The 26877-nt window shown below is 42.6% G+C and overlaps 1 protein-coding gene across 1 annotated transcript in view; it reads right to left on the bottom strand.

Annotated features, from left to right (window-relative positions):
* Positions 1-25193, bottom strand: part of NRDC (nardilysin convertase) — a 62477-nt gene extending 37284 nt beyond the window's left edge. Inside the window, exons 1-17 of the mRNA XM_077333765.1 lie at positions 24738-25193; positions 20553-20826; positions 20332-20413; positions 19360-19513; positions 17000-17073; positions 13416-13511; positions 11600-11722; positions 9454-9511; positions 6955-7028; positions 6732-6801; positions 6324-6401; positions 4070-4190; positions 3920-3978; positions 3562-3616; positions 2516-2620; positions 2195-2318; positions 1229-1315 (exon numbers count right to left, since the gene is read on the bottom strand). Of these exons, the coding sequence (XP_077189880.1) occupies positions 1229-1315; positions 2195-2318; positions 2516-2620; positions 3562-3616; positions 3920-3978; positions 4070-4190; positions 6324-6401; positions 6732-6801; positions 6955-7028; positions 9454-9511; positions 11600-11722; positions 13416-13511; positions 17000-17073; positions 19360-19513; positions 20332-20413; positions 20553-20826; positions 24738-25126 (2023 nt within the window). The 5' untranslated portion in view covers positions 25127-25193. The remainder of the gene's footprint in view (positions 1-1228; positions 1316-2194; positions 2319-2515; positions 2621-3561; positions 3617-3919; positions 3979-4069; positions 4191-6323; positions 6402-6731; positions 6802-6954; positions 7029-9453; positions 9512-11599; positions 11723-13415; positions 13512-16999; positions 17074-19359; positions 19514-20331; positions 20414-20552; positions 20827-24737) is intronic.
* Positions 25194-26877: the final 1684 nt, after the last annotated feature.

Raw genomic sequence — 26877 nt, 5'->3', positions numbered from 1 at the left:
GAGACCCATTATGCACGGCAGCAGCAATGGTGGGCTGCTGCCGGGCATTGCGTACCAGTGCTGCCAGTGTACTCACAGGGAGGAATCCCCTGGAGTATGCCAGCTGCCCAGGCATAGCGTGGACACAACGCCGGGGCTGGAAAGCCCAACTCGCTGCCTGGAGGCAGCAACAGTGAAAACATGAGTGTGGGGAGGGAGTGGGGGGAATGGGGTCCCCAATGCACAATGGCGGGGAGCGGCATGCTGCTCTCCCACCAAGGTGCGGGTGAGGGGACTCTCTGGTCAGCTCTGCGCAGCCAACTTGGGTGTTGTCATGAACACCCATGCCTGCTTAGTTTCGTTTCCTAAAGCCTGGCAAGGTCGGGGGTTTTAAACCTGTAAATCTGTCCTCAGGCTCCAGGACTCCCCTGCTTTCCCAGCGGGAGTTTTCTTCCGTTGCTTTATCAATCTCCTCTAGCAACCTTGTATAGACAGCCTAGTCTCAACAAGGCTGTAACTATTAGATTCCGGCCATCTGGCAATCCTGTGAACTTTAGCACCTTTGCTGCCCTCTTGCTCTCCTGCCGAAAGGAGCCCTCCCCTATTGAGAGAACCCTATATCTGTTTTGACCTATTGTTCCCTGTTACTATCAAGAACTTTGCTTAGGAAGATCTTGGCTTGTTTTAGCATTTATGTAGACTCTATTCAATAAAGCTCTCTTTGGATTGCAACTGACTGTTGGATCTTGGATGTGTCTTTATCACGGACTCTACTGGCTGGGCTCAGCCTGATTCCAGGCAGGTGTGCAGTGTCTCTCCAGGGACACTGTAGGCTGAGGGAAGGGCCAGGCCAAAAGGCCTGGCTCTTCCGCTTATGCACGGGGCTGGCCCAACCCAGTCCCCGCTGGCACCCGCGGCATCCGGCTGGTACCTGCAGCATCTTGTTGCGGGTCTTCTGGGGCACTGCGCCAGGCCAGGGCTGGGATGACGGCAGAAGGGTACATAATCGGGGCTGCCCTGTTGCTGCCATCCCATCAGCCCCATGCATAATCGGTCTAACAGAACTATCATCCAATATTCCTAAATATGCAGATAAAGATCTATATAGGGGGAGGATTCCCCAGTGTTGAGGGGAACAGGTGCTTTTAGATGTTGAGCTCAGAAATGGATGTTCAGTTACATTTTGAAAAAGGAACCCAAATCACATTCAGATTTATGCTCCAGGCATAGGTAATTGTGTGTTACTCACCAATATATCTGTTTTCTTCAGGCATGTGCAAGTCAGGATTTAACATGAAGTCACTAGCCCACATATCACTCCAGTGTTTCTCTATATCTATAATAAATAGAATATTGACATTTTTGGAAGTTCATAGCTGAACAGCACTGTCAAGAAACTAGTCACTTTAAGCAGTTTCTTGTTCAATTCAAACAATGGTTCAGGCTGAGTCCTAGAAAAGACGGAAGCCCCTTTCTCTGAAAAATTAGGCCAAGCTACTTGTAGCTTCAAAGACTCAGATAACCCCCCTCCCCAATCCAATTCAATATCTTTAGGTGCCCTCTTGCCCAGCTGGTATGGATGTTCAGACTGGGATGTCATCAGTACACTGATGACACACAGCTCTTCCTCTTGATGGATAGCCACCCTGATTCACCCCCATACTCATTAGCCTGATGTTTGGAAGCAGTGATGGGTTGGCTCAAGCAAAGCCATCTGAAACTCCTTCAAAGATGGGAGTCCTGTGGTTCAGCAGGAAGGGACCTGGCAAGGAAGCACAACTGTCCTACCTGGACGGGGTGCAACTACTAGAAGCACACTCTGCCAGGAACCTGGACATCATCTTCAACCCCTCCCTTTCCATGGAGGAATAGGTCACAAGAGTAGTATGGCTAGCGTTCTTCCACTTGTGCCAAGCCAAACTACTAGAATCCTGTCTGTCCCCAGAAACCTAGCCAGAGTGATCCAGGCAATGGTCACATTTAGGCTGGGTTTCTGCAACTCACTCTACACAGGACTACCCTTATCCCTGATATGAAAACTACAACTGGTGCAGCTTCCTTTGCAGCTTATGAGATCCAAATCGCGGCCTTTTGCTAACCATGCTTCTTTCAACAGCATAACTTGGAAGATTCTACCTACCAGAGCTTCAACCCCTGCTGTGCCAGAAATAGCCCCTCTCTACACTTCAACTCTTTTCCCAGGATCCAAAATTACCTTCAACACTGTATTGTGTGCCAAACCACTTTTCCTTCAGATGACACTGGCCTTCATGGGAAGCAGATAACAGAATAAGGTTGGCTCGCTGGGGACACAGCTGTTTAAGAGCCTCAGCAATTATCTGCAAAGAGAAAGGACTGAAAGCCATCTCCTTTTTCACACAAAACTGCAGGGTTTCATTCCACTGCTTGACTTGGAGAACACAGAGCATGAAGGACTGTAACCCCCCCACACACACACACACAACCTCACCAATGAAACGTCAGTAACCAGGCTTATCTGTCCTAACAAGAAACAAGACTTATGAAGTTCACTTACCTCTGGCTTGTATTCAAACAGAAGTTGGTCTCCAGTCAGAATGTCCTCTCTTGGAAACAACTGCATATTTTCACAAAGGCTTTCCACATACTCAACAGGATCAGTCTATAAACAAACAATTCTATTTTACTATCTAACAATGGGGAAACATTTTTCTCCACCTTGCCCCTGGTTGAATCTATAAATGGATTCAACTGTTAATTTTTATCCTCCAGTATACAGTGTAGTTGCCATGTAGAAGAAGAAGAAGAGTTGGTTTTCATAGTCTGCTTTTTACTATCTGTAGGAGTCTCAAAGCAGCTGAAGGAGCTCTAAGAACTGCCAAGGTCAGAGACAGGGCCTTTTCGGTCCTGGCCTTCACTTGGTGGAATGAGCTCCCAGAAGAGATCAGGGCCCTGCCAGAGCTGAAACAATACTGCAGAGCCTGTAAAATGGAGCTCTTCCACCTATGGTCGGGGCCAATGAAAACAAAACTACAGACCCAGGGGGCCCTCCCACCACCAAACTCCCAAAGTCTGGTAAACTTCAGTTACTGCAGCTAATTGTTATACAGATGCAGAATCTGTAATGTTATGTCTTTAATGTCAAAACAGTTATAGGTTGCAAGTTCTGTATATGTTGTGGGTTCATGAATGCTCATGTATTATGCCAAGAACCTGTATTGTATTGCCGTTCTTTATTTCACTGTAAACCGCCCTGACCCAAAAGGGAGGGCAGTATCTAATAATAAATATAATAACATAAAAATAAATAAGTATATAAAAATGAAATAAATCAAAGTTTTTATTACAGAACTGTATATGTAAAGGGAAAAATCCACCTTTAATTCAGCAAGGCAGTAAAATGAAAAACAAAAGAAGAAAATATTTGAGACTGGAGACCAAGCCACATATTGAACAAATATGTAAAGATAAGCATAACAATTCTCTATTTCTGCTAAATTTCATGAGCATAGAGCATAGCTTAAAGTAAACCCTAATGTAAATATATCATAACAGTTGAAAAAAGTTATGCCACTACTTACAGAGGTTTATGGGAAAACATACCTGTTCTTGATAATGAAATTCATTTGCTTCAATCTTCTGGATTTCTTCCCATATTCTGTAGATGACAAAGCATCCTCTCATTATTCAGCTATACTTGCCAAGAAATGAACAAAGCAGATTCCTAAAATCTAATTTCTCAAGAGAAATTATACTATATATAGATAAACAGCAAACATTGGAGAAGTGAAAATTCTGGTACTACTTTAAATGTATTCTGTAGTCTCCAAGTTTTTAATAACTTTCATTGTTTTTTCCCCTAGAAATGACTTCTTAGGGTAATCTACTCAATAGTGCTTTGTTGTTTCTGATCAAATATAATAACAGAAATCAATAACTTCTGAGGCAGTGCTAGGGGTACCTTTGATCCGGTCCTGTTTTCTGCAACATTTTCAAATACTGGAATACAACATGAGCAACCTGAAAACAGGAAAGAAAAAAAAAACATGCAATTTTTTTAGCAAATACAATAAGCAAGTCATAAAATAATCCAAGCTGTAGCTGCAGTTACCTCATAGAAATGCTTGTAACCTTCATCGGTCAGAGTCACACAGATGCTGAAAACTGAATACGTGGAATTCTGCTCAAATCCTGTCTCACCATTTCCTCCATATAATGCAAGTGCCCAGAATCTGATGGAAATGATAACACTTCTTACAAAAATAACAACCAGTTGACATTGGAAGTATTTACACAAATTCCCAATAAACTTTGTAATCAGCTGCAAAATAAAATGGCCAGTTGAAATTATTCCTAAAGAAAATGAACCTGGCCATAGACACACTCCAGGTTGGAGTGCTATACTACATGGGGTTGCCCTCAAAAACAATCCAGAAAGCAGTTCTGCAGGGCCAGCAAAATAGAGCTCTTCCACCAAGCTTTCAGTTGGGGCCAATGAGCTAACGTCTACCAAGCCCCCCAGAGCCCCTCCCCATCAGATAAACCCGCTAGATACATCACAAGGCACTCTCCAGTGCAGTCAATCCATCAAAAAAAAGTTTATGTAAAATGGTTATATGGCTACCAGTTTAAACATTTATAATGTTGATACAAGCTACTGAGTTTAATTTCTGGAGTACTGTATGTCATATTATAATAGAACTTGTGAATCTATGCTGTGAACTGCCCTGAGCCGCAAGGGCGGGTGGTATAAAAATGTAATAAATAATAAAAATAAAGTTACACTGGTAGAAAATGCAGCACAGAAAATACTGACCAAGGTCTACTATAATTAATATATAAAGCCAATATCTCTACCAACTGCCCTGGTTAGATTTTTACCTTTATAGCCTAAGTAGATTAGGTCTTGGGTATCTGTAAGGCCATCACTGCCCATTCAACCTGCCAAAAGTCTGCTGAATGAGGCCTGCTGATCTCTTATAGCTGAGAACTGGCTGGTAGAGATTCAAAAGAACGCTATTCCAATTGCTGCCCCTAGATGGTGAGGCTGGTACCTTTACTGCAGGCTTTTCAAGGCTGATTTGAGATATTAAAAGGCCTTTATGTGAATGGACTGGATATATCCATGTTCTTGTTTTACCTATATCTTCCTATGTTTGATGCTGTTTTAAATTCTTACTATGTTCTAAACACTTATTGGATGATATGCTTCTCTACTTAGCTGCCTTGATTTATAAACAAATAAAACTACACATTGTCTTTGGAAACACCAGTAAAATGCCCTAGAAATATAAACGCAAATAAGTTATTTTATTATTTATTTATTTATTTATTACATGTATATATTGTCCTCTCCTTGCAGTTCAGGGCAGTTTACAGAAAACATGGAAGCCATAAGATAGGTACAATATAGGTAATAATAGCAACAATGACAGTAATAACAATATCCAGTAATAACAATAACATCACTAATAATTAAAACATTAATGTATCAACTATGATAGGTTAGTCATTGTAGGACTGCCCTTGATGTACTCGATGGGCATAACTGGGGATGAATCCGGGTGGCTCTCCATCAGGAGGAAGAGCTGGGTGTCACCTGAATATTGATGGCACCCAAGCCCAAACTGCCAGCGATTGTAAGCTGTTTTGAGACTCCTTTGGGTAGAGAAAAGCAACATATAAACACAACTATTCCAATTTTGATTATTTAATGTTCTGAATGTCTAAAGCTCGCAGTGTAGAAACACTGTTCAAGAAGCTAGACACTGGTAAAAAAACCTCATTGTGTGTTCTTGGCTCACAGGAAAGATTTATTCTACGTAGAAGCCATTACACATGGATATATGATGATGAACATTCTGATTAATACTTTCTATTGAAACCAGGCAATTACTGGATGCCGACTGGCTAATGTTTATTTGCACATTTCTGACCCACTCAGAACAACATTAAATAATCAAGATTGATTTTACTATTTTTTAATATCTTTATTGCCTATTACAGTTTTTTGCATTACTTACTTCCCAGAATGTATGGCATTGATGGTCACTGGTATTTATTCATATTACTTTTAACATTTTCTTTAAATGTTAAATCAAGGGATAAATAAGGTAGCAGCATATTTCAATTATTTGGCTTGCGTTTGCTGCCCAATGTGTAGGTTGCTCAGAAATAAATCCAATTGAGTTCAATGGTCTTTACTCCCAAATAAGCATGCATAAGGCTGCAGATTCAATGACATACTAAGCTAATTTTTTTGGATACTGCATAAGCCTCATGGAACCAAATACTGTTCTTAAATTGAGCAATTATTATTAATTCTTTCATTCTGCAACATTAATCTGCACTGTCAGAGCACATACTTTTTTCTAAGAAATGAAAGAACACTGCCTTTGCCTTCATGTCCAACCAGCCAGGAAATATAATGAAGTGGCTTTACTCTAGAAAAGAAAAGAGGTAATTAGATGGTTGCTTGAAAATCACAGCTATTACAGCAATACAAAAGTAAAATTGGAATATCTAGAGTTCTGGGATTCAGTGAGCAGCGAATTACAAACAAGACCTCATCTACTATAAGTAGTAACTTTAGAACAGTTAACTAGAAAGAGAGGTCAACTGAAAATATAGATCGTTGATACACAATACAACTGAACAAATGATAGTGATTGCTGTGATTACCAGACAGTTTATTCTATTTCAGCATTTAATCTGAACTTCATTCAATTGCACTCACATTAGGGTTTCCCCATAAGGTGAGTTTAAAAGTTCACCTGTAATACTGTTCTTGTGGAAGAAGGGCCCAAGTGATGTTCAAAGAGTGTGTCTTTCTGATTGGAACAACTGAGGGAATAGAAACACATTAAGTGTTCATTTAAAAACATGGTAATTCCTTGATTCATCATAACCACTCAAAATACAGTGTGTGGAAAAGGTCAAGCTCAAAAAGTATTATTTGTGTCAGCACTGCAGGAGCTGCCTATCTTAAACACTAACCTCTGTAAAGTTTGTGAAAATCCGGTGTGTCAAAAGGCTCTGTCAAGTGGCTAAACTCTGGTCTGGATAAATCACTTTAAAAAGAAAAGAAAAAAAGTTACAGAGGATCGCTGCAGTCCCACAAGTGATCCACACAACAGATAAAAGAATCATCCTTTTGGACAGAGATCCCCATATCTAGCACCTGTCAATGACATGTTTGGAGAAGCAGACTTGGTTTTTATAACCCACTTTTCTCTACCTGAAGGAGTCTCAAAGTGGCTTACAAACGCCTTCCCTTTCTCTCCCCACAGCAGACACCCTGTGAGAGCCAGTTTGGTGTAGTGGTTAGGAGTGCGGACTTCTAATCTGGCATGCCAGTTTTGATTCCGTGCTCCCCCACATGCAACCAGCTGGGTGACCTTGGGCTTGCCACAGCACTGATAAAGCTGTTCTGACCAAGCAATGATATCGGGGCTCTCTCAGCCTCACCCACCTCACAGGGTGACTGTTGTGGGGAGAAGAAAGGGAAGGCGACTGTAAGCCGCTTTGAGCCTCCTTCGGGGAGAGAAAAGTGGCATATAAGAACCAACTCTTCTTCTTCTTCTAGGTGAGGCACAGAGAGCTCTGACAGGACTGCTCTGTGACAAAAGCTCTATCAGGACTGTGACTAGCCCAAAACCACCATGCTGGCTGCAGGTAGAGTTGCAGGGAATCAAATCCGGCTCACCACTTTAGAAGCCACTGCTCTTAACCACTACACCAAGCTGGTTTGGAGTGGAAGTATCCTCTTCTGAATCTGAGAGGTTACATTTCTGTATAGCAGCATAGCTATAGTTCATTGCAGTGAGCAAGGGTCTCTGTGTGCTCTACATGCTCATTCAGAATCACCCAAAATTTGAAAAAAAAAAAAACTGCTTTCTGCCCACATTTCCTAGAAAAGGACTTCAGTTTCACTGACCTTGTATTTTAAAAGAAACTGTAGGACAGAAACCCAGGGTTTCTGCATACTATTAGCTATACAAATGTTTTCAGGCACCATACAATACAAACTAGATTACAACCATCTGTCCAAGTGGGCGGAGATTGGGCAGGGCCAGTCAGGGTGAGGAGCCAATCGGAAGGCACTTCAAAGCCTGTCCTTAGGGACGGGCTTTGATCTAGTGAAGCAAATAAAACGAAAAATGAGCTAATAAATTGGCTGTATTCAGAGACACATCTGATTGTGACTAGGGTTAGGCGTCCGAAGTGTTCGAAGTGTCCACCTGCTCCCAAAGCAGCCAGCACCGCATCGCGTGGGGGGAGGGGAGGCGTGGGCGGCACGTGACACACTCTCCTTTCCTCCACTTGTATGCACAGAACAAAGATTTCCTGATTTTGGAAGCTTTCAGGCCGAACTTTAATTTGCCATCATATCTGAATGGAGGCACCTAGGCTGAAGGAGTGCATCCCTTCAATCCCAGTTTGTTGGAAAGAAAACTCCAGTCTGCCCAGGCTGAATGTTTCTACAACCAAGAATAGTTCCATCAGACTCTACTAATGGAGTGGGGAGGAGGAAGAGAGCACATAAGTATGGTAACAATCCAGGATTGTGGCCATCAAAAATAAGCCCATACCTTTGTAATATCACAATGCACTGTCCTTGGAATTCCTGCCATCTGTGCAGATTATTTCAATAATTCCAACACATACTAGTTTATGTTGCTGCACCTCATAGCAAAACTTCACATAAGCATAATTAGGAACATCTGACAAGTACGAAAAACTGAAAGCACAACCAGGTATGATGGAATGGCTATAGCTTTAGGGAAAACGCTGAATACCTCAGTATCTTCTTTTGAAGTCAACATGCTTATTAAGAGTTTTTAATATGAAAAATATATGCAAAGCATACCTTTTATTTTAATAGAGTACTTCCAAGGAGTAAATTGTATTTACCTGTGAAATATTATCTTGTGTCACAAAGCTAATGGATATCCAGTATGGGGGGGGGGTCAGCGCCCAGACAATATGCACGCACTCATATCCAAGACTCTATCACACAGCAACATGTACTGCAGCTACGATAAAGGCTTGCTGCAACTACAATAAAGTTATGCCATAGTTGCCGACTGCCTCCCAATTGAAGCACTCCCTCATTTTAACAATGAAAAACTACCAGTAATAACAGGTAGGCAGGAACTGTTTACAACTGACAATGAATAGCAGGTTTCCTCCAACTTTTGCATCACATTTCTTCACTCTTCCCCCAAACCTCTGTGCCCTTCTGTATCAGTTGGGGAAATTCAACAATGTAATCTTTTTCCCCCCTGATCTCATCCCCCCTCCCCACCATTGTTAAGGGAATTTGGGAGAAAGGAAGAAAAGCAGCAGTGAGGATACATGCCAGCTAGGAAGCAGAAAAACTAGGGATGAGCCAAGCAGAATGAGAACAGGTTTGGGAAGCTGATTTTGTCGCATTATCTGCATTTAAAATGGTACATACATCTTTTGACAAAAATTATAGATAAAGAATCTTACTTATTTGGGATTTCGGAGAAGATTTCGGTCACCCATTTTTCCAAAATATCCAAAGTTTCTAGCAAGGGGGGAAAAAATTCAACAACTTGATATGGCAAATTGTTAGAACAAGAGTAAGGTGAAGATCCTGTCTGAAGTCTAGTCATTTTGTTGGAGGAGAATCAATTGCTCAACTGGGTAGAGCAGAAGAGAAAACATTAGCAAGCCTGTAGGCTCAATTCATGACATGTACCCCCAATTACACATACATCCAAGACTGGATCACATCCAGGGGCGTGGCTGTACCTGGTACATTTTATGTTTCACACAAAACCACAATTGCCATACAAGGCCAAGAGCCCTGTAATAGAAAGGAGAGGCAGCCAAGCAAAGACACCCTCATACACTTGCTCCTGGGAACTGCTCCCACTAGCTCCTATTACTTCTTTCCTCAGAGGTGCTATTTTGCTTGCTTGCTTGGATTTTGCTCCTGAAGACTTTATCTTGTTTTGAGGTCAATACTTTAAAACTATGTTTCCCCCTCTACCCACATCTCTTCTCATAGGTTCATTTTATGTTATGGATTGAATTTTTAAACTGAAATTTTAAGGTAGGCTTAGAATGGAATTTGGTGCACTGGTCAAAGAGCAGGATTCAATCCAATAAGTAAACAGAAATAACAATAGCATTTGCTATAAAAGCAATCCTTCCAGTTTTTTAGAAGCAGAATCAGTGAAAGTCCCAAAGCAAGTGTGCATCTTAAATGATATTCCAGCAATTTCCTTATCATAAGACTTTAAGGTCAGAAAACACCATAATTAGTTCAAAGCAGCTTTATGTGTCTTCATAACCAAATTACCAGGTATCACTAGGAAGATAGGTAGGTAAAATTTTATTGTATGAGGGCAACCAAAGGCCATAACAATATAATAAGAACTGCTTGAGCAGTAACAAATATTACAGTAAAAAAAGAAGGGTAAAAAATGTTAACATTGTCAGGATCAGGACTTAACAACAGGGCAAAAGTTTTGAATGAATGTTCTTGGCAGCCAATGCATACAGGGAAATCATACAGAAGAGAACAGGAAATCAAACAGAGCAGAAGTGAGGACTTCTTTGCATGCACTAATTCTCCTGAGTTTAATGTACCCACTCTAATCAGTTTTCTGTCCTGTTTCTCCAAACTGAGGCTCCTTCAGTTAACATCCCAACATCTGGATCAAGGAGTGAGTCAGCCTGCTTCAGTGCAGGAAGAGTGGGAAAGGAGGTGGTCAATGTAACAGCAGAGCTCTCTTGTCTGACAGTTAAAACAGTGGGAATTATCGTTGGCTAGCTGAACTTAATGCTTTCAAAACTGGATAACCTATTTAGTGTAAGACTGGAAACTAACCACAGTAGTGCCCTGCCACCTACATTCTTGCACTGTTACCAGAAGTACCTCAGTTTGACTGCCTTCATACGAAATAATTAAAATACAGTCACTTGATCTTGGGTCCATTTCAGAACTGGAAATCCTTTATATTGTCTAGAGGCTTTGCTGTTGAAAAAAATCTTTGATGAAACAAGGGTGTACCAGAACCTTGTCCAGTACTTCCTGGTGGATATATTTGTGCAGTATTACTTGGTGGAAATAGTTTTCTCTGAATATTTTCCTCTGTATTATTTTCATTGCGCATCAAGATTTAAACAGGAAATAAAGAGGACTTTGATTATACATAGATATTGGTCATCATGGATTGTTGGTTCTTTTCTACCTCTGAAGATGTAAGCTACAGTTACTAGAGAAACATCAGGGACTACCAGATCACGGCCACTCAGTCTGGAAAACCCACAACCACCAGATGCTAAGTAGCATAATTAATGAAGCTTTTTATAAATGACAGAAGCCAAACAGAAGGCTCTGCTTTAAAGGTAACTGGAAAAACCTCATCATCTAAAGGGAACACCTGCTTCACTGAGATTAACCACAAACAAAACAGACATATTACACAGATAAAAAATGGAGAGCTTTTAACCAGATAATCAAAATACTAATGGATTAAAATAGCTCTGCCATTTTGTACTGTACAAGCCAATGAAGAACTTCTGCAATCTGCACCAGTGCCAAGCACCACCCAATTCACAGTATAGCAATATGCTTCTTTAATGTAAATGGAAGAGACATTACCTTTGGACTGCACAACTAAAGTCATATAGTGAGCCGAGTAATAGCGCTGCCAGAATTCCCTCAGCCTGGTGTAGGTATCAATGCCATTTTGTTTGGGGTTATGTTTGAGAGTTTCTGCATTACCTGCAAATTAAAAAAATAAAAGTTGGGCAAACTACTGAAAAGTAGTATGTGTTGAAAATACTATACAAGTATTTTGTCCACAAGGTCATCTGAGCAAGACCTATCCCCACTGTCTCATACCCTACCTGACGCCAACCCAGTCCCCTTTTCTATGCCTCTATCTGAGAGAAAGAGATTTCAGAGAGAAAGAGGTCACCCCCCTTATCTCACAGCTTCCCTTGCCTGCATGCTTGCTGTGTGCTTTCCTTCCTCTCTACTCTGCAGCCTGGAAAAAACTACAGAGCACCATCACACAGCAGCTAGATTGCAAGAGCAGTCCAAGAGATACTTTGGGAAGGAACAGGAACAATGCCCATGTACTAATGCACAAGAATTATATGTGTGTTTTGTATGATAAACTAGTAACCTATCATCTGACATTATTGTCCATATTAACTTGCTGGACTTTTTTTTTTTTTCCACCACCCTTGCTCTAGAAAGCCAAGCAGACTTGTATAATGACATAAAATGATTTTCTGAACTACTACAAAAAGAAACTCAAATCTGTGGAAAGTGTTCTAAGAGCTCACAAGTAGCATCTGCTTTTTTGTTCAAAATGGAATATCAAGGATTATGATATTATATATATTATATAAAACTACATGAATATGAGATATGCTAGATCAAACCGTTCAACACCAATCAAAGATAGGTTGAGATACAAACTGACAACATCTTTAACCGCTCCTAGCGGAGCGGATTAAATAAAAGAGTAAGGACTCCAAGGGCCCTGTCCGGAATGAGGAAGGGTGCCGATAGGCCCCTTCTCCCGGACTGACAATCGGAGGGACCAATCGGCATGCGCGAAGCGACATTTGGCTCGCAATTGGCAGCATTTGGCTCGCAATTGGTCCCTTGCCGCCGGACTGACGATTCGGGAGGCGCACCCCCCTCCCAGTTCGCTGCCATTACCTCGCTTCCTCTCCACATGCGAGGTCGCCGCCTGGCCGCATGCCAAGGAGGACCCAGCAACCGCCGCCCTGGCAGCGGCACCACCGCTGCGGCATCCACCAACGTCATGCCTCGCCACAGGATGCCTCACCCGAGAGCGGGCCGGGCCGGGCCGCGCCACCACCCGCCGCCAACAGAAATGGCGCCGGCGCCACAGCCACCGCCTGCCTCGCCCGCACCCACCACAGACCAATGGAGCCATCCGGCAGCCGCGGCCCCGCCCCAACCCGCCGCAAGCAGCCACCCCGGACCGCTGCTTTGCCTCGCCGACCCGTTGGACTCGCTGCCACCGGCCACGGCCACTACCGCGCCCCCAGCACCACTGCATGCTCCAGCCTGGCCCGGACACCTCGCTCCTGCACTCCAGGCCCCCCACCGCCACTGCCAGCCGTCACCACGCAAATGCAGGTAGGCCGCGGAGCGCGGGGCCCACTCCACCACTCGGGGCCCACTCACAGGTCGCTCTGCGCCTGGCCTTGGGTTCAGGGCCTGGCCCCAGAGAGCCACACCACCCAACTTGCAAGCCCTGCTAGCGCCCGCTGTATTTCAGGGACAGCGGGCTTATTTTCTAGTAAGTAATAATTTTCCATTTAAAATATCTGCCCAAGTTTTCAAACCAGCTCTTGCATTAGTGATGTCAAGAATTTCACTTTTAAAATTGTAAACACATCACTTAAATACGACACATTATGACACAACTTACCCCAGAAGAATTTCTTCATAGGATGGTCAATTTTGGCAAGGCTTCCAAACAACATTTCTCTTCGGTTTGTATCAGAGGGCCTTGCAAGCTGGTATTCTGTTGTTGTTGGATTTTGGGGGGAGAAAAAGGGGTTTTAAATTAAAATAATGTTGAACTTCAAAACCAAGCTTGGCTAGTAAAATATTGAGGCGTGCACATGAGCATCCTTGCCCAAAGGAGGAAGAAAGGATCAAAAAATTAATAACAAAACTGACTAACCAAGCTCATGTACATGGCTATCATATGTACAATTTCTTCCAGAAAGACTCAGTATACAAAATAAAGGGTCCTGATGCAAAGAAAATTTATCTAGGCTGATTAATGTTTAATGAATAAAACATGTATGATTAACCCTGACTACCTGTATTCACTTATGTGCACAGAACCAATGCAGCATCAATTACACAACAAGTAGCCCCTAGTTGCCTGGCTTATTTATTTATATTTATTTTCCATCCTCTCTTCAAGGACTCAAAGCAGATTACAACAGAAATAAAACTACATAAAAAGAATTACAGCTACAAGAATAGGAATTTAAATTAAATTAGATTTTAAAACACTAAAAGCAGAAAAATTAGTAACTGAATTGCACAAAATCTTTCTATTTTGTGGGAAATTAGTAACTGACTGCCCCAACTCTATTATATGTCATGCAAATCATCCTTTAATTTGAGTTAGGTTTGATGCATTCTGACAGGGAGGCCAGCAGATTTAGATGTTATTTCACGCCTCAACCATAAACCTGTCCAAACAGCTGTTTTAAAGTCCCTGAAGAACTGTTTTAGTTTCTACTGGGTTCTGATCTCATTTGGCAGAGTGTTCCACCAGGCAGAACTGGTTGAGGCCAATTTAATTTCCTTGGGCTAGGGATCCTGAGCAGATATTGCTCATTAGATCTTAATGTACTCTGGGGGACATAGTGGGAGAGGTGGTCCTGGAGATACAATGGCCCAAGAGCTTTTAGAGCTTTGAAGGAGAAAACCAAAAACTTGAACCTGATCTGGTCCTCAATCTAAAGCCAGTGCAGCTGGGAGAGCACAGGTCACATACGGGCCCTCCATTGGATCTCAGTGAGGATCTGCACAGCTGCATACTATACCAGTTGAAGTTTCTGGAGCATCTACAAGAGTAGCACTGCATAGAACTAGTTACAACAATCTAGTATGGAGGTGACTGCTGCATGAGTCACAGTGACTAGGTCAGAAAAGGAGAGACATAGTTCTAATTGTCATGTCTGGTAAAGATGACAAAAACCCTGGTGAGCAACATTTGTGACCCAGGCCTCTATGAGTAGTGAGAGATCTAGAGTCAGTCCCAGACTTTTGATTGTTACTATATTAGTTGGATTCCATCAAGAATTGGGATTTCTAGCCAGAGAACCACAATCTTAACTGGATTTTACTTTGGCTGGCTCTGCTTGAGCCAGTCTGCCACAGCTTCCGGACATCTGACCAGATTTAGATGGAAGGCCAACCATCAACAGATATAGTTGGTTGTCATCAGTCTATTGATGATATCCTAGTCCAAAACGCCAGAACAGTTGAATGAGGGGGCACATATAGATGTTAAACAACGGAGAGTGCGGTGATTAAGTGTGGCGGCTTCCAATTAGGGTGGGCGCTTTTGCGTCCGAAGCGGCTGCTTGCACCCGAAGCAGCCAGTGCCATGGGGGGGGGAGGCACAGTCGTTAACGTACTGACTGGCACGTCAATGCCTGTGCCTCCCCACCCCCAGTCATGACGTGGTGCTGGCTGATTCGGGCGCAAGTGGTTGCTTTGGATGCCTAAGTGCCCAACCCTACTTCCAATCTGATGAGCCATGCTGGATTCCTCACTCCTCAACATGCAGCCACCTGGGTAACCTTGGGCTTATCACAGCCCTAACAAAGCTGTTCTCACAGAGCAGGCCTGGTCAGAGCTGTCACAGCCTCACCTATCTCACAGGGTGCTTGCTGTGGGGAGAGGAAAGGAAGATGATTGTAACCCGCTTTGAGACTCCTTCAGATAGAAAAAAGCAGAGTATAAAAAGCCACTCTTCTTCTTCAACATCAGGGAGAGAATACCTCCCTACTGGTCCTCATATACTAGGGCATGCCACTGGGTGGTTCTGTCCCCTAGCATCATCTTGGAGGAAAGATTGTAATTATTTAAGGACAGCACCTTGAACCCTATGTCATCTAGGCACTGGGCTAATAGCCCATAATCAACCATGTTGAACTTGGCTGCTAGATCTAGTAAAAACAGTAGTGCCAACCTGCCTAGATCAATCTATTTTCAAAGGGCAACCAGAGTAATCTCTACCCAATGGCCCGGTCAGAAGCCAAACTAGAATGGATCAAGAGCTGATGTTTTAAGTAGGAAACTCTGTAGCAATGGGACTTAATCCCTATTAATCCCTATCAGGATTCCAGTCCCTTTTAATCCCAGAAGCACGCACAGGGCCCAGCCCGCAGAACAATCTGAGCGCAGAATAAAATTTGTGGATCTCTTGCTGGATTAGGATGCAGGCCTTCACGACATCCACTTCCAGTTAATGTCCCACAAAGGGAAGAGATAATATATTTTTTTCTTTATGACATTCCTGAAAGATCTAAATATCCTTATAATACACACACAATATCATACATACCTGATAGTCTCTCTGCCTATAATTCCCAAAGAACTCTATGCTCTGCAACTGCCAACTGGCTGGTGATCCCTGACCCCAAAGAAGCATGCTGGACCTCAACCAGGGCCAGAGCCTTTTTTGTCCTGACCCCTACCTGATAAAAAGAGCTCTCCAAAGAGATCAAGGCCTGCCTGAACTACCACAATTCTGAAGGGCCTGTATAAAGGAGCTCCTCCACCAGGCATTTGGTTGAGGCCAGCCAACTCAACATCATGTTGGTCCCTCAAACACCCTCCATGATCTGAGCCATGCTGATCTCCTATAGGTTCATGTTAAAAGTTGAGAATTGTGAATCTGTTACAGTGTTTTGTTATAATCTGTTGTTTAATTTTGGAACCACTGTTACGTTACTATCACTATATTTCAATGTATAGCCATGATGTTTTATGTAAACCACCCTGAGTCTTATGTGAGGGTGTTATAGAAATTCAATAAATAAATACACTCTTTTCCCTTTTGGCTGATTTAATGGGGTTCAATTTAACATGTTTCACTGATGGAGGTGGGAAGCAACTGTTATCAACTCCTCCTCCTGAAGACCCCCAAACCACACACGATGCTTGAGGTACTGTGCTCGAGGAATCCAGTGAGAAGCAGGAAAGCTCTATACCCAAGCAAAGTTCCATAGAATCTTCTTTCATTATACATAACACTCCAAAGGATTTGATGGGAAAAAAATGTACATGCTTATTGAAAATGTAATTTGCATAAAGTTTCTTTTAACACACACTTTAGAAAGCACTAATAGTTAAGTTTGTTCTGAAGCCATATATTAACTGTATTGCTTCCTTATAGGATATTGCCAGTACTTTTAGACCAGCAAAGAATTTTTTTAGAAAACTTAATCATAAAATAACAAAAGGAGTCAGAATTCTTACCACTGTCTACAGCCTCAACTTCCCGGTCAATTGCATCCTGAATCATTAAAGGGTGAATAAAAAATTGTGCCCATCTGAAACAGAAAAGGTCCTGTAAACATGCATGCTCTACCAATCGGAAACAATGCTAGAAATCTTATTTTGTAATGCCAAGTATTGATATTCAAATGTACATCTTATGACTTAAAATATTCTCTGTATTAAAGTTCACCAAACAAGCAAACAACAGTTTCTTCTCCTCCTCACTCCTATCAATGTGTCTTGTTTATATAGAAAAATGCACAAGTATCTCAGTGATTAACAGTACAATCCTATGCAGGCTTACTCTAGTTTAGGCTTTTCAACCAGGATTTCATAAAAACCTGGGGTTTCTTGACGGCTCTAGAAAGGTTTCCCAAATGGGTGTAAGTTAATTAAATTTGTATATATATATTTTTAAAATTAAGCATTTATATGGTCATGTTGATCAACCCATCCCTCCACAAATGGCCAATGATGGGCCTGGAGAGGGCGGGAAGGGGAGGGACCATGGGTGAGTGTGTACACAGCTATGCTTCCCAACCATATTCTGGACAAGTGCACCACTCCTGGGGGTTCTCGAAGCTTGAAGAATGTTTCAGGGGTTTCTCAACAGTAGAAAAGTTCAGAAAGGCTGCTTTAGTCTAAGCCTTTGGGTTTTAATTGTCTCAAGAAGCATTCCTAAATAAACCTACTAAAAAGTAAATGGTCTCATTCTCACAAAATTGGCCCTAGGCTTGAATCCTTGGACTGGAGCAGGTCTGCACTGTATACTTTTCCCTATATCCTAGTCCTAGATAAAATATAAAAATAACTACATTACGTTCCAGCATCACTGATGTTAAACCATTTGCTAATTCCCTCTGTATTTAAATCAGCAGGCACATATTTTGATAAATGTTTCCTATGGAAATACAGATAGCTGTCAAGAATGGCCTTGTTTTAGATTTTTTTTAGATTAAGCACACTTTTACTAGCTCTATTCACAACAGTAAAATTAAATCACACCTTCGGTATGATTTTGAAAACTTTAGTAAGATGACAGCAATTCCATTCATGTAAGGGGAAAGGAAGTGACCGATTTCCATTTCTCCCTCCACTGCAGTCCCACAACCCACACTGCCCACTATACAAGAAACCTACCAGAGGCTCAGCAGGTTTGGCAAAAATGAGGTGGGAAAGATCCACTACGTGAACGGAATTTTGCTTGTGCTTCTCTAGACCAAACCTAACAATATTTATAGCATTAACTGGTCAGGCTTAATACAACCCTTTCTTCTGAGTTTATAAGTGAAATAAAATAGAAGGTCACCTATATTAGCGATCCCCAACCTGTGGGCCGTGGACCACATGTGGTCCTTCGACTAATTGGAGGTGGGCCCCAAAGGACGCCTTCTCCCCCCCCCGGCCCTGTACTTCATCCCCCCCAGCCCTTTACAACACACTTCATTGTTGTGGCGTGTCTGTATCTTATTTTGAAGGGATGTTTAAACATTACCATAGTGATCAGAGAGCGCTAGGGCAGTGGTTGAGAGTAAACTACCCCCCCCCACCGGGCCTCAGTAAAAGGCGTTGAGTGGTCCCCGGTGAGTGGTCCCCGGCGATAAAAAGGTTGGGTACCACTGCCCTATACAAAAAATGCCATAAACAATTAAATGTTTACAATTGCTTTATCTGTTACTTAAGATAGCGGTCCGCAATCTGTGTCAGGCCGCGGACCGCTGCGCCAGAGTGCGGGGAGAGGGCGACCCGGGGCCCTGTGCACGCGCGGCAGCCCCGGCACAAACGCGCATGTGTTGAATGCCGCGTGTGCGCGTTTGCGTCCGGCAAGGGTGCAAACACGCATGCGTGGGAGCACTGCGCACATGCGGACTTGCTGCGCGTGTGCGTTTGCGCCCCCGGCTGCTGCAAACGAGCATGCGCGGCAAGCCCGTGCATGCGCATTTGCACTGCAGGCATGCCGGCAGCTGCGGCTGCCTCTCCCCGCCCCTCCAGATCGCAAGGAAATCGGCCGCCAAAGTGGCCGATTAGCTTGCGGCCCGGCAAGCTTCTCTTCCCGCCCCCTCCCAAAGCAAGAAGCTTGCTGGGCTGCAAGCTAATCGGCCGCTTCAGCGGCCAATTTGCTCGCGGCCTGGCGAGCTTCTCGCTGTGGGGTGGGTGGGAAGAGGGAGCCGCGGCCCGGCGCCGAGGCCTTCACGGCCCGGCACCAGGCCGCAGCCCACGGGTTGGAGACCACTGACTTAAGAGATGAAAAGAACTAAAACAGCAGTAATGGCTTACAAATGAAACATAGTATTATCACTACAATAAAACCAACTCATTATGTAGCTTCCTCATGCTACCTGTCAAGGGCTTCCTTGAAATATTTCCTCTGTACATCAAACTGGAAAACTGTTCGCTCACAATCTGTTGATGCATTGTCACTGCCCCCATGTTTCTTCAGAAATGCATCAAACCCATTCTCATCCGGATATTTTGAGCTGCCCATAAAAACCACTAGGAAAAAAAATTGACATTAACAAGACAGCTGTTAGTACTAAGTGCAAAAAAATATTACTGCCACAGGAAGGTATACCAGTTAGCACACATACTCCATAATTTTTCACCACAAGATGAACAGAATATGTAAAATCAAAGTATACTTGGACAACTACATTGTTATGAAAAGATGTTAAATATTAGGCAACAGAATAGCAAATTAAAACCATAGTCACTGTGCGTTCACTGACATAGCTAATAGAGGATCTCCTAGGTCAGTTTTAATCTAAAGAGCAAGGCATGACAAGTCGACACTGCATAGGTTTCAGTGAAAAATTCAGAGAAAAATCACATATACTCAGATGGTTTGAGAGTTAACATTTTGCCCCATGCTTTTACAGCATATAAAAGATGACAGCCATTATTATCAGAAAATAATTTATAATTATTTTTACAATTATGCTATTGTAAAAGAAAAGTGATTTTGGAATATGTGCAAACACAATGAAAAAAAGGATATTCCCTGCTTTGTGGAGATAACACAAAGAAGTATAATGAGAATACCTTCATTCACACTTCGGCAAACAACTTTATCAAACTCAGTGGAGTTAAAGAGACTGAGTAGGGACTTGACAGCCTCTGCTGTTATTTCTTTGTTAATTAGTATTCTGCAAATTTACCATCTTTTGTTTTCTAAATACTGCAGTGGGAAAACAAATCTGAATTGCACAGTTCTGATTACTGACTTTCTGCATTTAAAACTCAACTTGGGGGCGGGGGGGAGACCCCTTAGAATTTCAACTGTTGCTAAAGAGGACATTGAAGCAAAAACATACTATGTTCCAGAAAATGTGCCAACCCAGGCAGATCTTCAGGGTCACAGAAACTTCCAATACCAACACAGAGTGCAGCTGCAGACTAGAAGAAAGAATATACAAAATATTTAGGAAAAATGTTTCAGTCTTATACATAAAACTACCAAAGTCCAACACTGCTTAGATATTTAATACCTAGCCAGCCAAATCAATCAACACCAGCCCCAAACACTCTCACATACCTGCTTTTCTGTGCAGTTTCTTTTCCTGGTCTCTTCTTTATCTGCTAGCTCTTCCAATTCACTCTCAGAGTCATCAAGATCATCATCATATTCACCACCATCATCATCATATCCTTCCTGATCATCTTCTATTTCTGCTCCAGAATCATCATCATCAGTGCATTCCTCAGACAGCTCCTCTTCTCCCTCTGAAGATGCGGCACAAGGGCTACCGTCTGGGTTATTCAAATCCGAAATCAGCAGAGCACGTAAGCCATTTTGGAGCTTGATGTATCTAGGAAATAACATCCATAGCATCATCATCCTAACCCTTCCAGATGAATCCCAATACCACCTGAAAAACTAAGACATATAACACATGAAGCAGTTTAACAGTATTGTCCATTCAGACTGGCAGCAGCTCTCCAGGGCCTCAAGCAGTGGTCTTTCAAATCACCTACTACCTGACCCTTTCAACTGGAGATGCCAGGGATTGAATCTGGGACCTCCTGCATTAAAAAAAAAAGAAGATGCTCTACCACAGAGCCATGACTAGCAACACAAACATGGTAAAAGTAATTCATGAATGATTTGTACAAATATCATGGGGTTGATTAATATATGGTAGAAGAAGAAGAAGAAGAGTTGGTTCTTATATGCCGCTTTTCCCTACCCGAAGGAGGCTTAAAGCGGCTTACAGTCGCCTTCCCATTCCTCTCCCCACAACAGACACCCTGTGGGGTGGGTGAGGCTGAGAGAGCGCTGATATCACTGCCCGGTCAGAACAGTTTTATCAGTGCCGTGGCGAGCCCAAGGTCACCCAGCTGGCTGCATGTGGGGGAGCGCAGAATCGAACCCGGCATGCCAGATTAGAATTCCGCACTCCTAACCACTACACCAAACTGGCTCTCCATTCCTTTACTTTTGAATAGACAAGAAGGTAGAAGTAGCTACTCCCTGGCAGAAAAACAGCAGTATGGCATTTTGTTATCACACAGTAGGGTAGTAGAGAACCACATAGTGCTTCTTTCTTGCAGATGTTAAGAGGGTACAATCCTAACACAGCCATTATTGGCTAGCCATTATTAAACTGAATGTCTGCCATTAAAATTGCAAATGAAAAACGTGCATAGCTTTCATCAGAGCATATAGGGACAGAGAAATGTCTCAGTTTTTCTAGCAAACAAAGGCCACTGCAGCTTTCAACCAGAAATTCAGGTTGTGCATTCTTATCAGCTTGGCAGGAGCTTCACTCATCAGTGAAGAAGCCCTCTCAGAGTTTTTTGTGACGATGCAAGGCCTCCAAGGCCTAGGATGACCTATCATTTGATGAGGAGAGAAGCACCTTCTGGTTTTTCAATGATATACAGCTCTCATGTTCATGCTTTGAGAGTAATATCAGCAATGTGGTGCTGCTGTCAAGAGTCCCCCAAGCTGAATTTTGCATTTCTTTAATTCACACAGGTGCCCTTTTCTTTCTCAAATAATAGGCTACCATGAAGGCATCTATCTGCATCATCACAGAGAAAAGAAAACTAACTCCTGCAAATAAGAAATGTATGACTCTTGCCTACAACCAGACTACCTTCTCTGCTGCAGATTGAAAGATGCCGACCAGATTGAAAGATCTTGCAGATACTCCTCCCAGGAAATGGCAGAAGCACCTGCCTGGTAAGAAATGGTGACATGTATTTCACAAGGGAGAGCCTCTTGAACACTGCAACTGAGGGTATGGGACAGACAATACTGTAAGGGCTAGAGAAAATTCATTTTCTCTGCAATAGAGTCCATCCACATTGGCTCAAGAAACCCAGCCAAAAACAAAAAAGATGTTTAAATTAAAGATGGGGAAATGCTGTTACCTATCTTTTAAAAATGTAGAGACCATACACTCCCACCCTTCAGGGATGAACGAAAAAAGAAGGAAATGTATGGTTTTAAGCAACCTCCCCATTTTCAGTGGCTACTGACACACAGCAGAAGACAGTTATTCTATGTATCTTGCCTCATCCTTTGAATAAATTCCAAGGTCTCTCCCACAGGTCCTTTAAAAAGTAGGACACAGCAAATAGGAATAAGCAAAAATACCTTGAGTAGGTGGGGGATAGATGAGGAAGGAAAGATAATATTTCTCCATCCATGAGACTAGGTATGTGTGATGAGCTTCCAAAAAGAAAATAATGGGAGGTAGGGGCACTACAAGAGCAGCAAATGCAAAATGAATAAGAAAGCAAAATTAAATTTGGCAATTTTTGAAAGATTCTCTTTTCCCTTATCTTCATAGCTCATTACTGTTACCTCATCTGGTGTTCAGCTTTTAATGACCTAATTTTTCACTTGTGGCTTGGGGAGGTCACTCAGTTATAATGTTGCAGATGCGATGCAAGGTTAAGAACATCTTGTATCAATAAATACCTCACTGGTTTGATTTTTAAAAAAATGAGAGCAATACTTCCTACAACAGCTTAATCCCACTAAAGCTGACTGGTTGTAGGCATTCTCACCATCACTTCATTTTAGTCACTCAAAGTATCATATTTAACCCCACAAAAAAACCTAGTATTTAAAGATAAAACCTCTTTTACAAAATTGAACTGGAAAGAATATTATTTCCTTAGCCTTAAAATTTTCTGAGATGTATTTCAAGGCGGATATTTAACACAAAGAATTATATAACCTACATATACTGCCTTCCCACCTTCAAATTAGAAATCAGCCATTAGAAATCAGCCATTAAAAGAAAATCAACTATCATCTTTTACAATGCCATCTGTATAATCCTTTCTTTTTTCATATCACCAAGAAGTACATATTTTCAGCAACAAATCAATATATATTTCAATATACAAATCAATAGACAATCAATAAAGCAAGAAATGCTAAACATAACAAAAAAGGCTTCTTTAAGTTATATTTCAAGCAAGAAAAAGAATAGGGACACCACTGCATGGACAAGGAAGTGAAATTATAGCAGATGATGATGATGATGATGAAGAGAGGGCTGAACTGCTTAACTCCTATTTCTCCTCAGTCTTCTCTTGTGAGGGAAATAGTGAGCAATGTGGCAAAAACGTAACACAACATGGGGGACGGGAATGGTGGCCTAGGATCACTGCTAGAGCAGTCCACAAACACCTAGTTTCTTTAAATGAAACAGTCTTCTGGGCCAGATGAACTGCATCCAAGGGTACTAAAAGAATTTGCAGATGTCATCTCTGAACCTCTGTCCATTATTTTTGACACTTCCTGGAGAACAGGTGAGGTGCCAGATGATTGGAGGCAGGCAAATGTTGTCCCCATCTTCAAGAAAGGGAAAAAGGAGGATCCAGGTAATTATCAACCTGTCAGCTTGACATCTGTAGCTGGTAAAATTTTGGAACAAATAATTTAACACTCGGTCCTTGAGCAGCTGGAACTGAGAGCTGTGATTTCGAAGACTCAGCATGGGTTTTGCAAGAACAAGTCATGTCAGACCAACCTTATCTCTTTTTTCGAGAAAGTGACTACCTTGCTGGATCAGGGGAATGCCATGGACATAGTTTATCTAGATTTCAGTAAAGCTTTTGATAAGGTTGATCACAGGAGGTGATGCTACCGCTGTACTCTGCTCTGGTTCGGCCTCACTTGGAGTACTGCCCTGGAGAACTACAAGCGCAGGCTTCACACTGGTTACTGGTTTCCAATAGCAACTCTTTGATTCTGATTCATGAAGAATTATTTGAATCAGCTAAGCATGCATCCCCTGATACCTACTTCTTCCCCCAAGCACTTCAATAAGATGGTATGATCTACTGAATGAGATAAGTCCAAAAAGCGCAATAAAGAGGCATAGCCTTTGTCTACACTCTTTTCCACACACTGAGTTATTCTCATGTTATATAGCCAATACACATGCAGCTGGATATATGTGAATTAAACCACATTTAAACTGGTCCTGTAAACACACATTGGCCTTTTCTTAAAAACAGATGTACACATGTACATACGGAATGTGTAGGCATTCTCTGTAACACCTGAACTGGACAAGAAGGTAGAAGCAGCACACATCACATTTTGGAGAGATAATATAATGTAGAGCTAGGCCCGCCAGAGGCTCTTCTCCCTCAGAGAAGCCACATCGTTTCACTTAATGTAGAGTGCAAACCTGAGTCTGAGGATCTCACCTGGTTCCATCCATTCCCCCCCCCCCCATGATTATCAGCTCACCTGTACTGTTTGGGATCACTGGGAGACTTGACAATCTCCGGGTCCCCCAGACTAGGACTATTTCCGCAGTCCGCGACAGCAGCAGCGCCTCCTTCTCCTCCCCCCTCAGGCTCTTCCTGGACGGCGCCGGCTTTAGCCCCACGGGAGCTGCCCTCCAAGTCCTGCGGCTGGTCGGGGCCGCAGACGGGCGAGGCTTTGGCCCTACCAGGCATGTCTGTGGAAGGCAGAACGGCAGAGCGGCACAGAAGGTGTTCGGGGGCGGTCCGAAGGAAACTGGCTTTGGGGGGACCTGCACCGTTACCACGACGATGACTACCAATGACTCGGCGCGCTTGGAGCTGCTTCACCCCCGACGTCGCGCGCGACGAGACGAGGACGAGCCTCCGCATCCACCGTGGGCCAAACCCGGCCCGGCACTCCAACTCCAACCCCCGGCCACAGAGGCCGACGCTAGGAGCCCATCGTCCAATCAGAGGCAAGATGGACGTTCACGTGGCATCTACCAACAAATCCTAAACTCCAACGGGCCAGCTTGATTCTGATACGTGCTGAGACCGGGGGGGGGGGGGAGAGACTGGAGAGAAAGGGATTAAATTCTTCAGTGAGGAGAAATACGCTGTTGGGTTATGACGTTTTCCTCTTATATAATCAATGGGTTTTTCTCGTCTTTCAAACCTAGAGTTTTCTTTTGTTGATAAATGGCTTCTGGAGACCGTCTTGGTTTGGGCTGGGAGTTATCGTTATAGAACGATAGACCAATAATATGATATGGACGGGAGGCACCTGATAAGCAGAGCGTCATGGTGGTGGGAAGTACTTATTTCCGCCCTCAAACTGGAGTGTTTAACTTAAGATGAGTTATATATTGAGCTTTAACGTTTTTAAAGTTCGTTACTAGTCAGTAGCAGTTTTAAGGTTTGTTTTTAAATGCTTGTTTTTGACATCATGCGTCTTTTAAATTATTTTAGTTAGGATAAAGGTTACCAATTCTGGTTTGAGAAATGTTTTGGAGATTTTTGGGATGGAACCAGCGGAAGGCAGAGTTTGGAAAGAGATGGTACTCAGCAAGAATGTGATAAGAGTATGTTCTCCAGGATAGCCAATTGATAGTTTTGGGATAATTTATAATAGGGGAAATCTCCAGACCCCACCTGGAGGCTGGCAACCTTAGGAGGAAGTGGGGGGTTAGTTGAAGCTGCAAGCTATCTAGAAAACTGGAAAGTCTTTATTCTCAGAAGTCACTGAATTGCTGAGATCAAGATGGCCCAGCTTGGTGTAGTGGTTAGGAGTGCGGACTTCTAATCTGGCTAGCCAGGTTTGAGTCCCTGCTTCTCCTCCTCCACATGCAGCCATCTGGGTGAAATTCGGCTTGCCATAGCACTGGTAAGGCTGTTCTTACCTAGCAGTAATATCAGGGCTCTTTCAGCCTCACCTACCTCATGTCTTTTGGAGGGAGAGGAAACGGACGGCGATTGTATACCGCTTTGAGACTCCTCCTGATAGAAAAAAATGTTGTAATCATGAACATTTGTGATTATTTCTGTACTTAATGTCTGATTAGTTGTTTTTGTTAGAAAGCAGTGCAGAAAGTATGTAATTCAAATAATATATTCTTCTGCCCTACCTAAATATCACCTCAACTACTTACTCCCAATATTACTGAACCTATGATACAAAATAACAATGTCTTTAGATAGCAAAATATGTAAATCTTGGACTAGAACTGGCGTTTAGATGGACTAGAAAGGTGGGTGCAGCACCCTATGCTAAATCACTTTTCAGGTGGTATTTGAATTGCTTTGAATGATTTGTTCTGCAGATTGTGGGTGGGGGTTAAATAGAAATTGCATATTTGGCGTTTGATTTACTAGAGACATCTAGGATATATTGTTCAGAGGTTTTGAAGAAGTATGCTACAGACTTATGAAAACTAAGTTAATTCTTTAAGCATTTCTCTCCTTGGTGTGTCTGAGGAAGTTAGCTCTAGTCCCTAAATGTTATGATGGAATAAAAGCATGTTAATCTTTAATGAGCCAAAAGACTTCTATTTTTGCTGTAACAGCTGTCTTTCTAGAATGCTTCTTCTATTTCTGACTTTTTACTCTTGAGCTTCATTGATAAAAATGAACATTCACAGACA

Source organism: Paroedura picta, chromosome 4 (genome assembly GCF_049243985.1).
Source record: "Paroedura picta isolate Pp20150507F chromosome 4, Ppicta_v3.0, whole genome shotgun sequence".
Taxonomy (NCBI): domain Eukaryota; kingdom Metazoa; phylum Chordata; class Lepidosauria; order Squamata; family Gekkonidae; genus Paroedura; species Paroedura picta.
The sequence above is the reverse complement of the archived record's forward strand: the minus strand, read 5'-3'. Positions and strand labels throughout refer to the sequence as shown.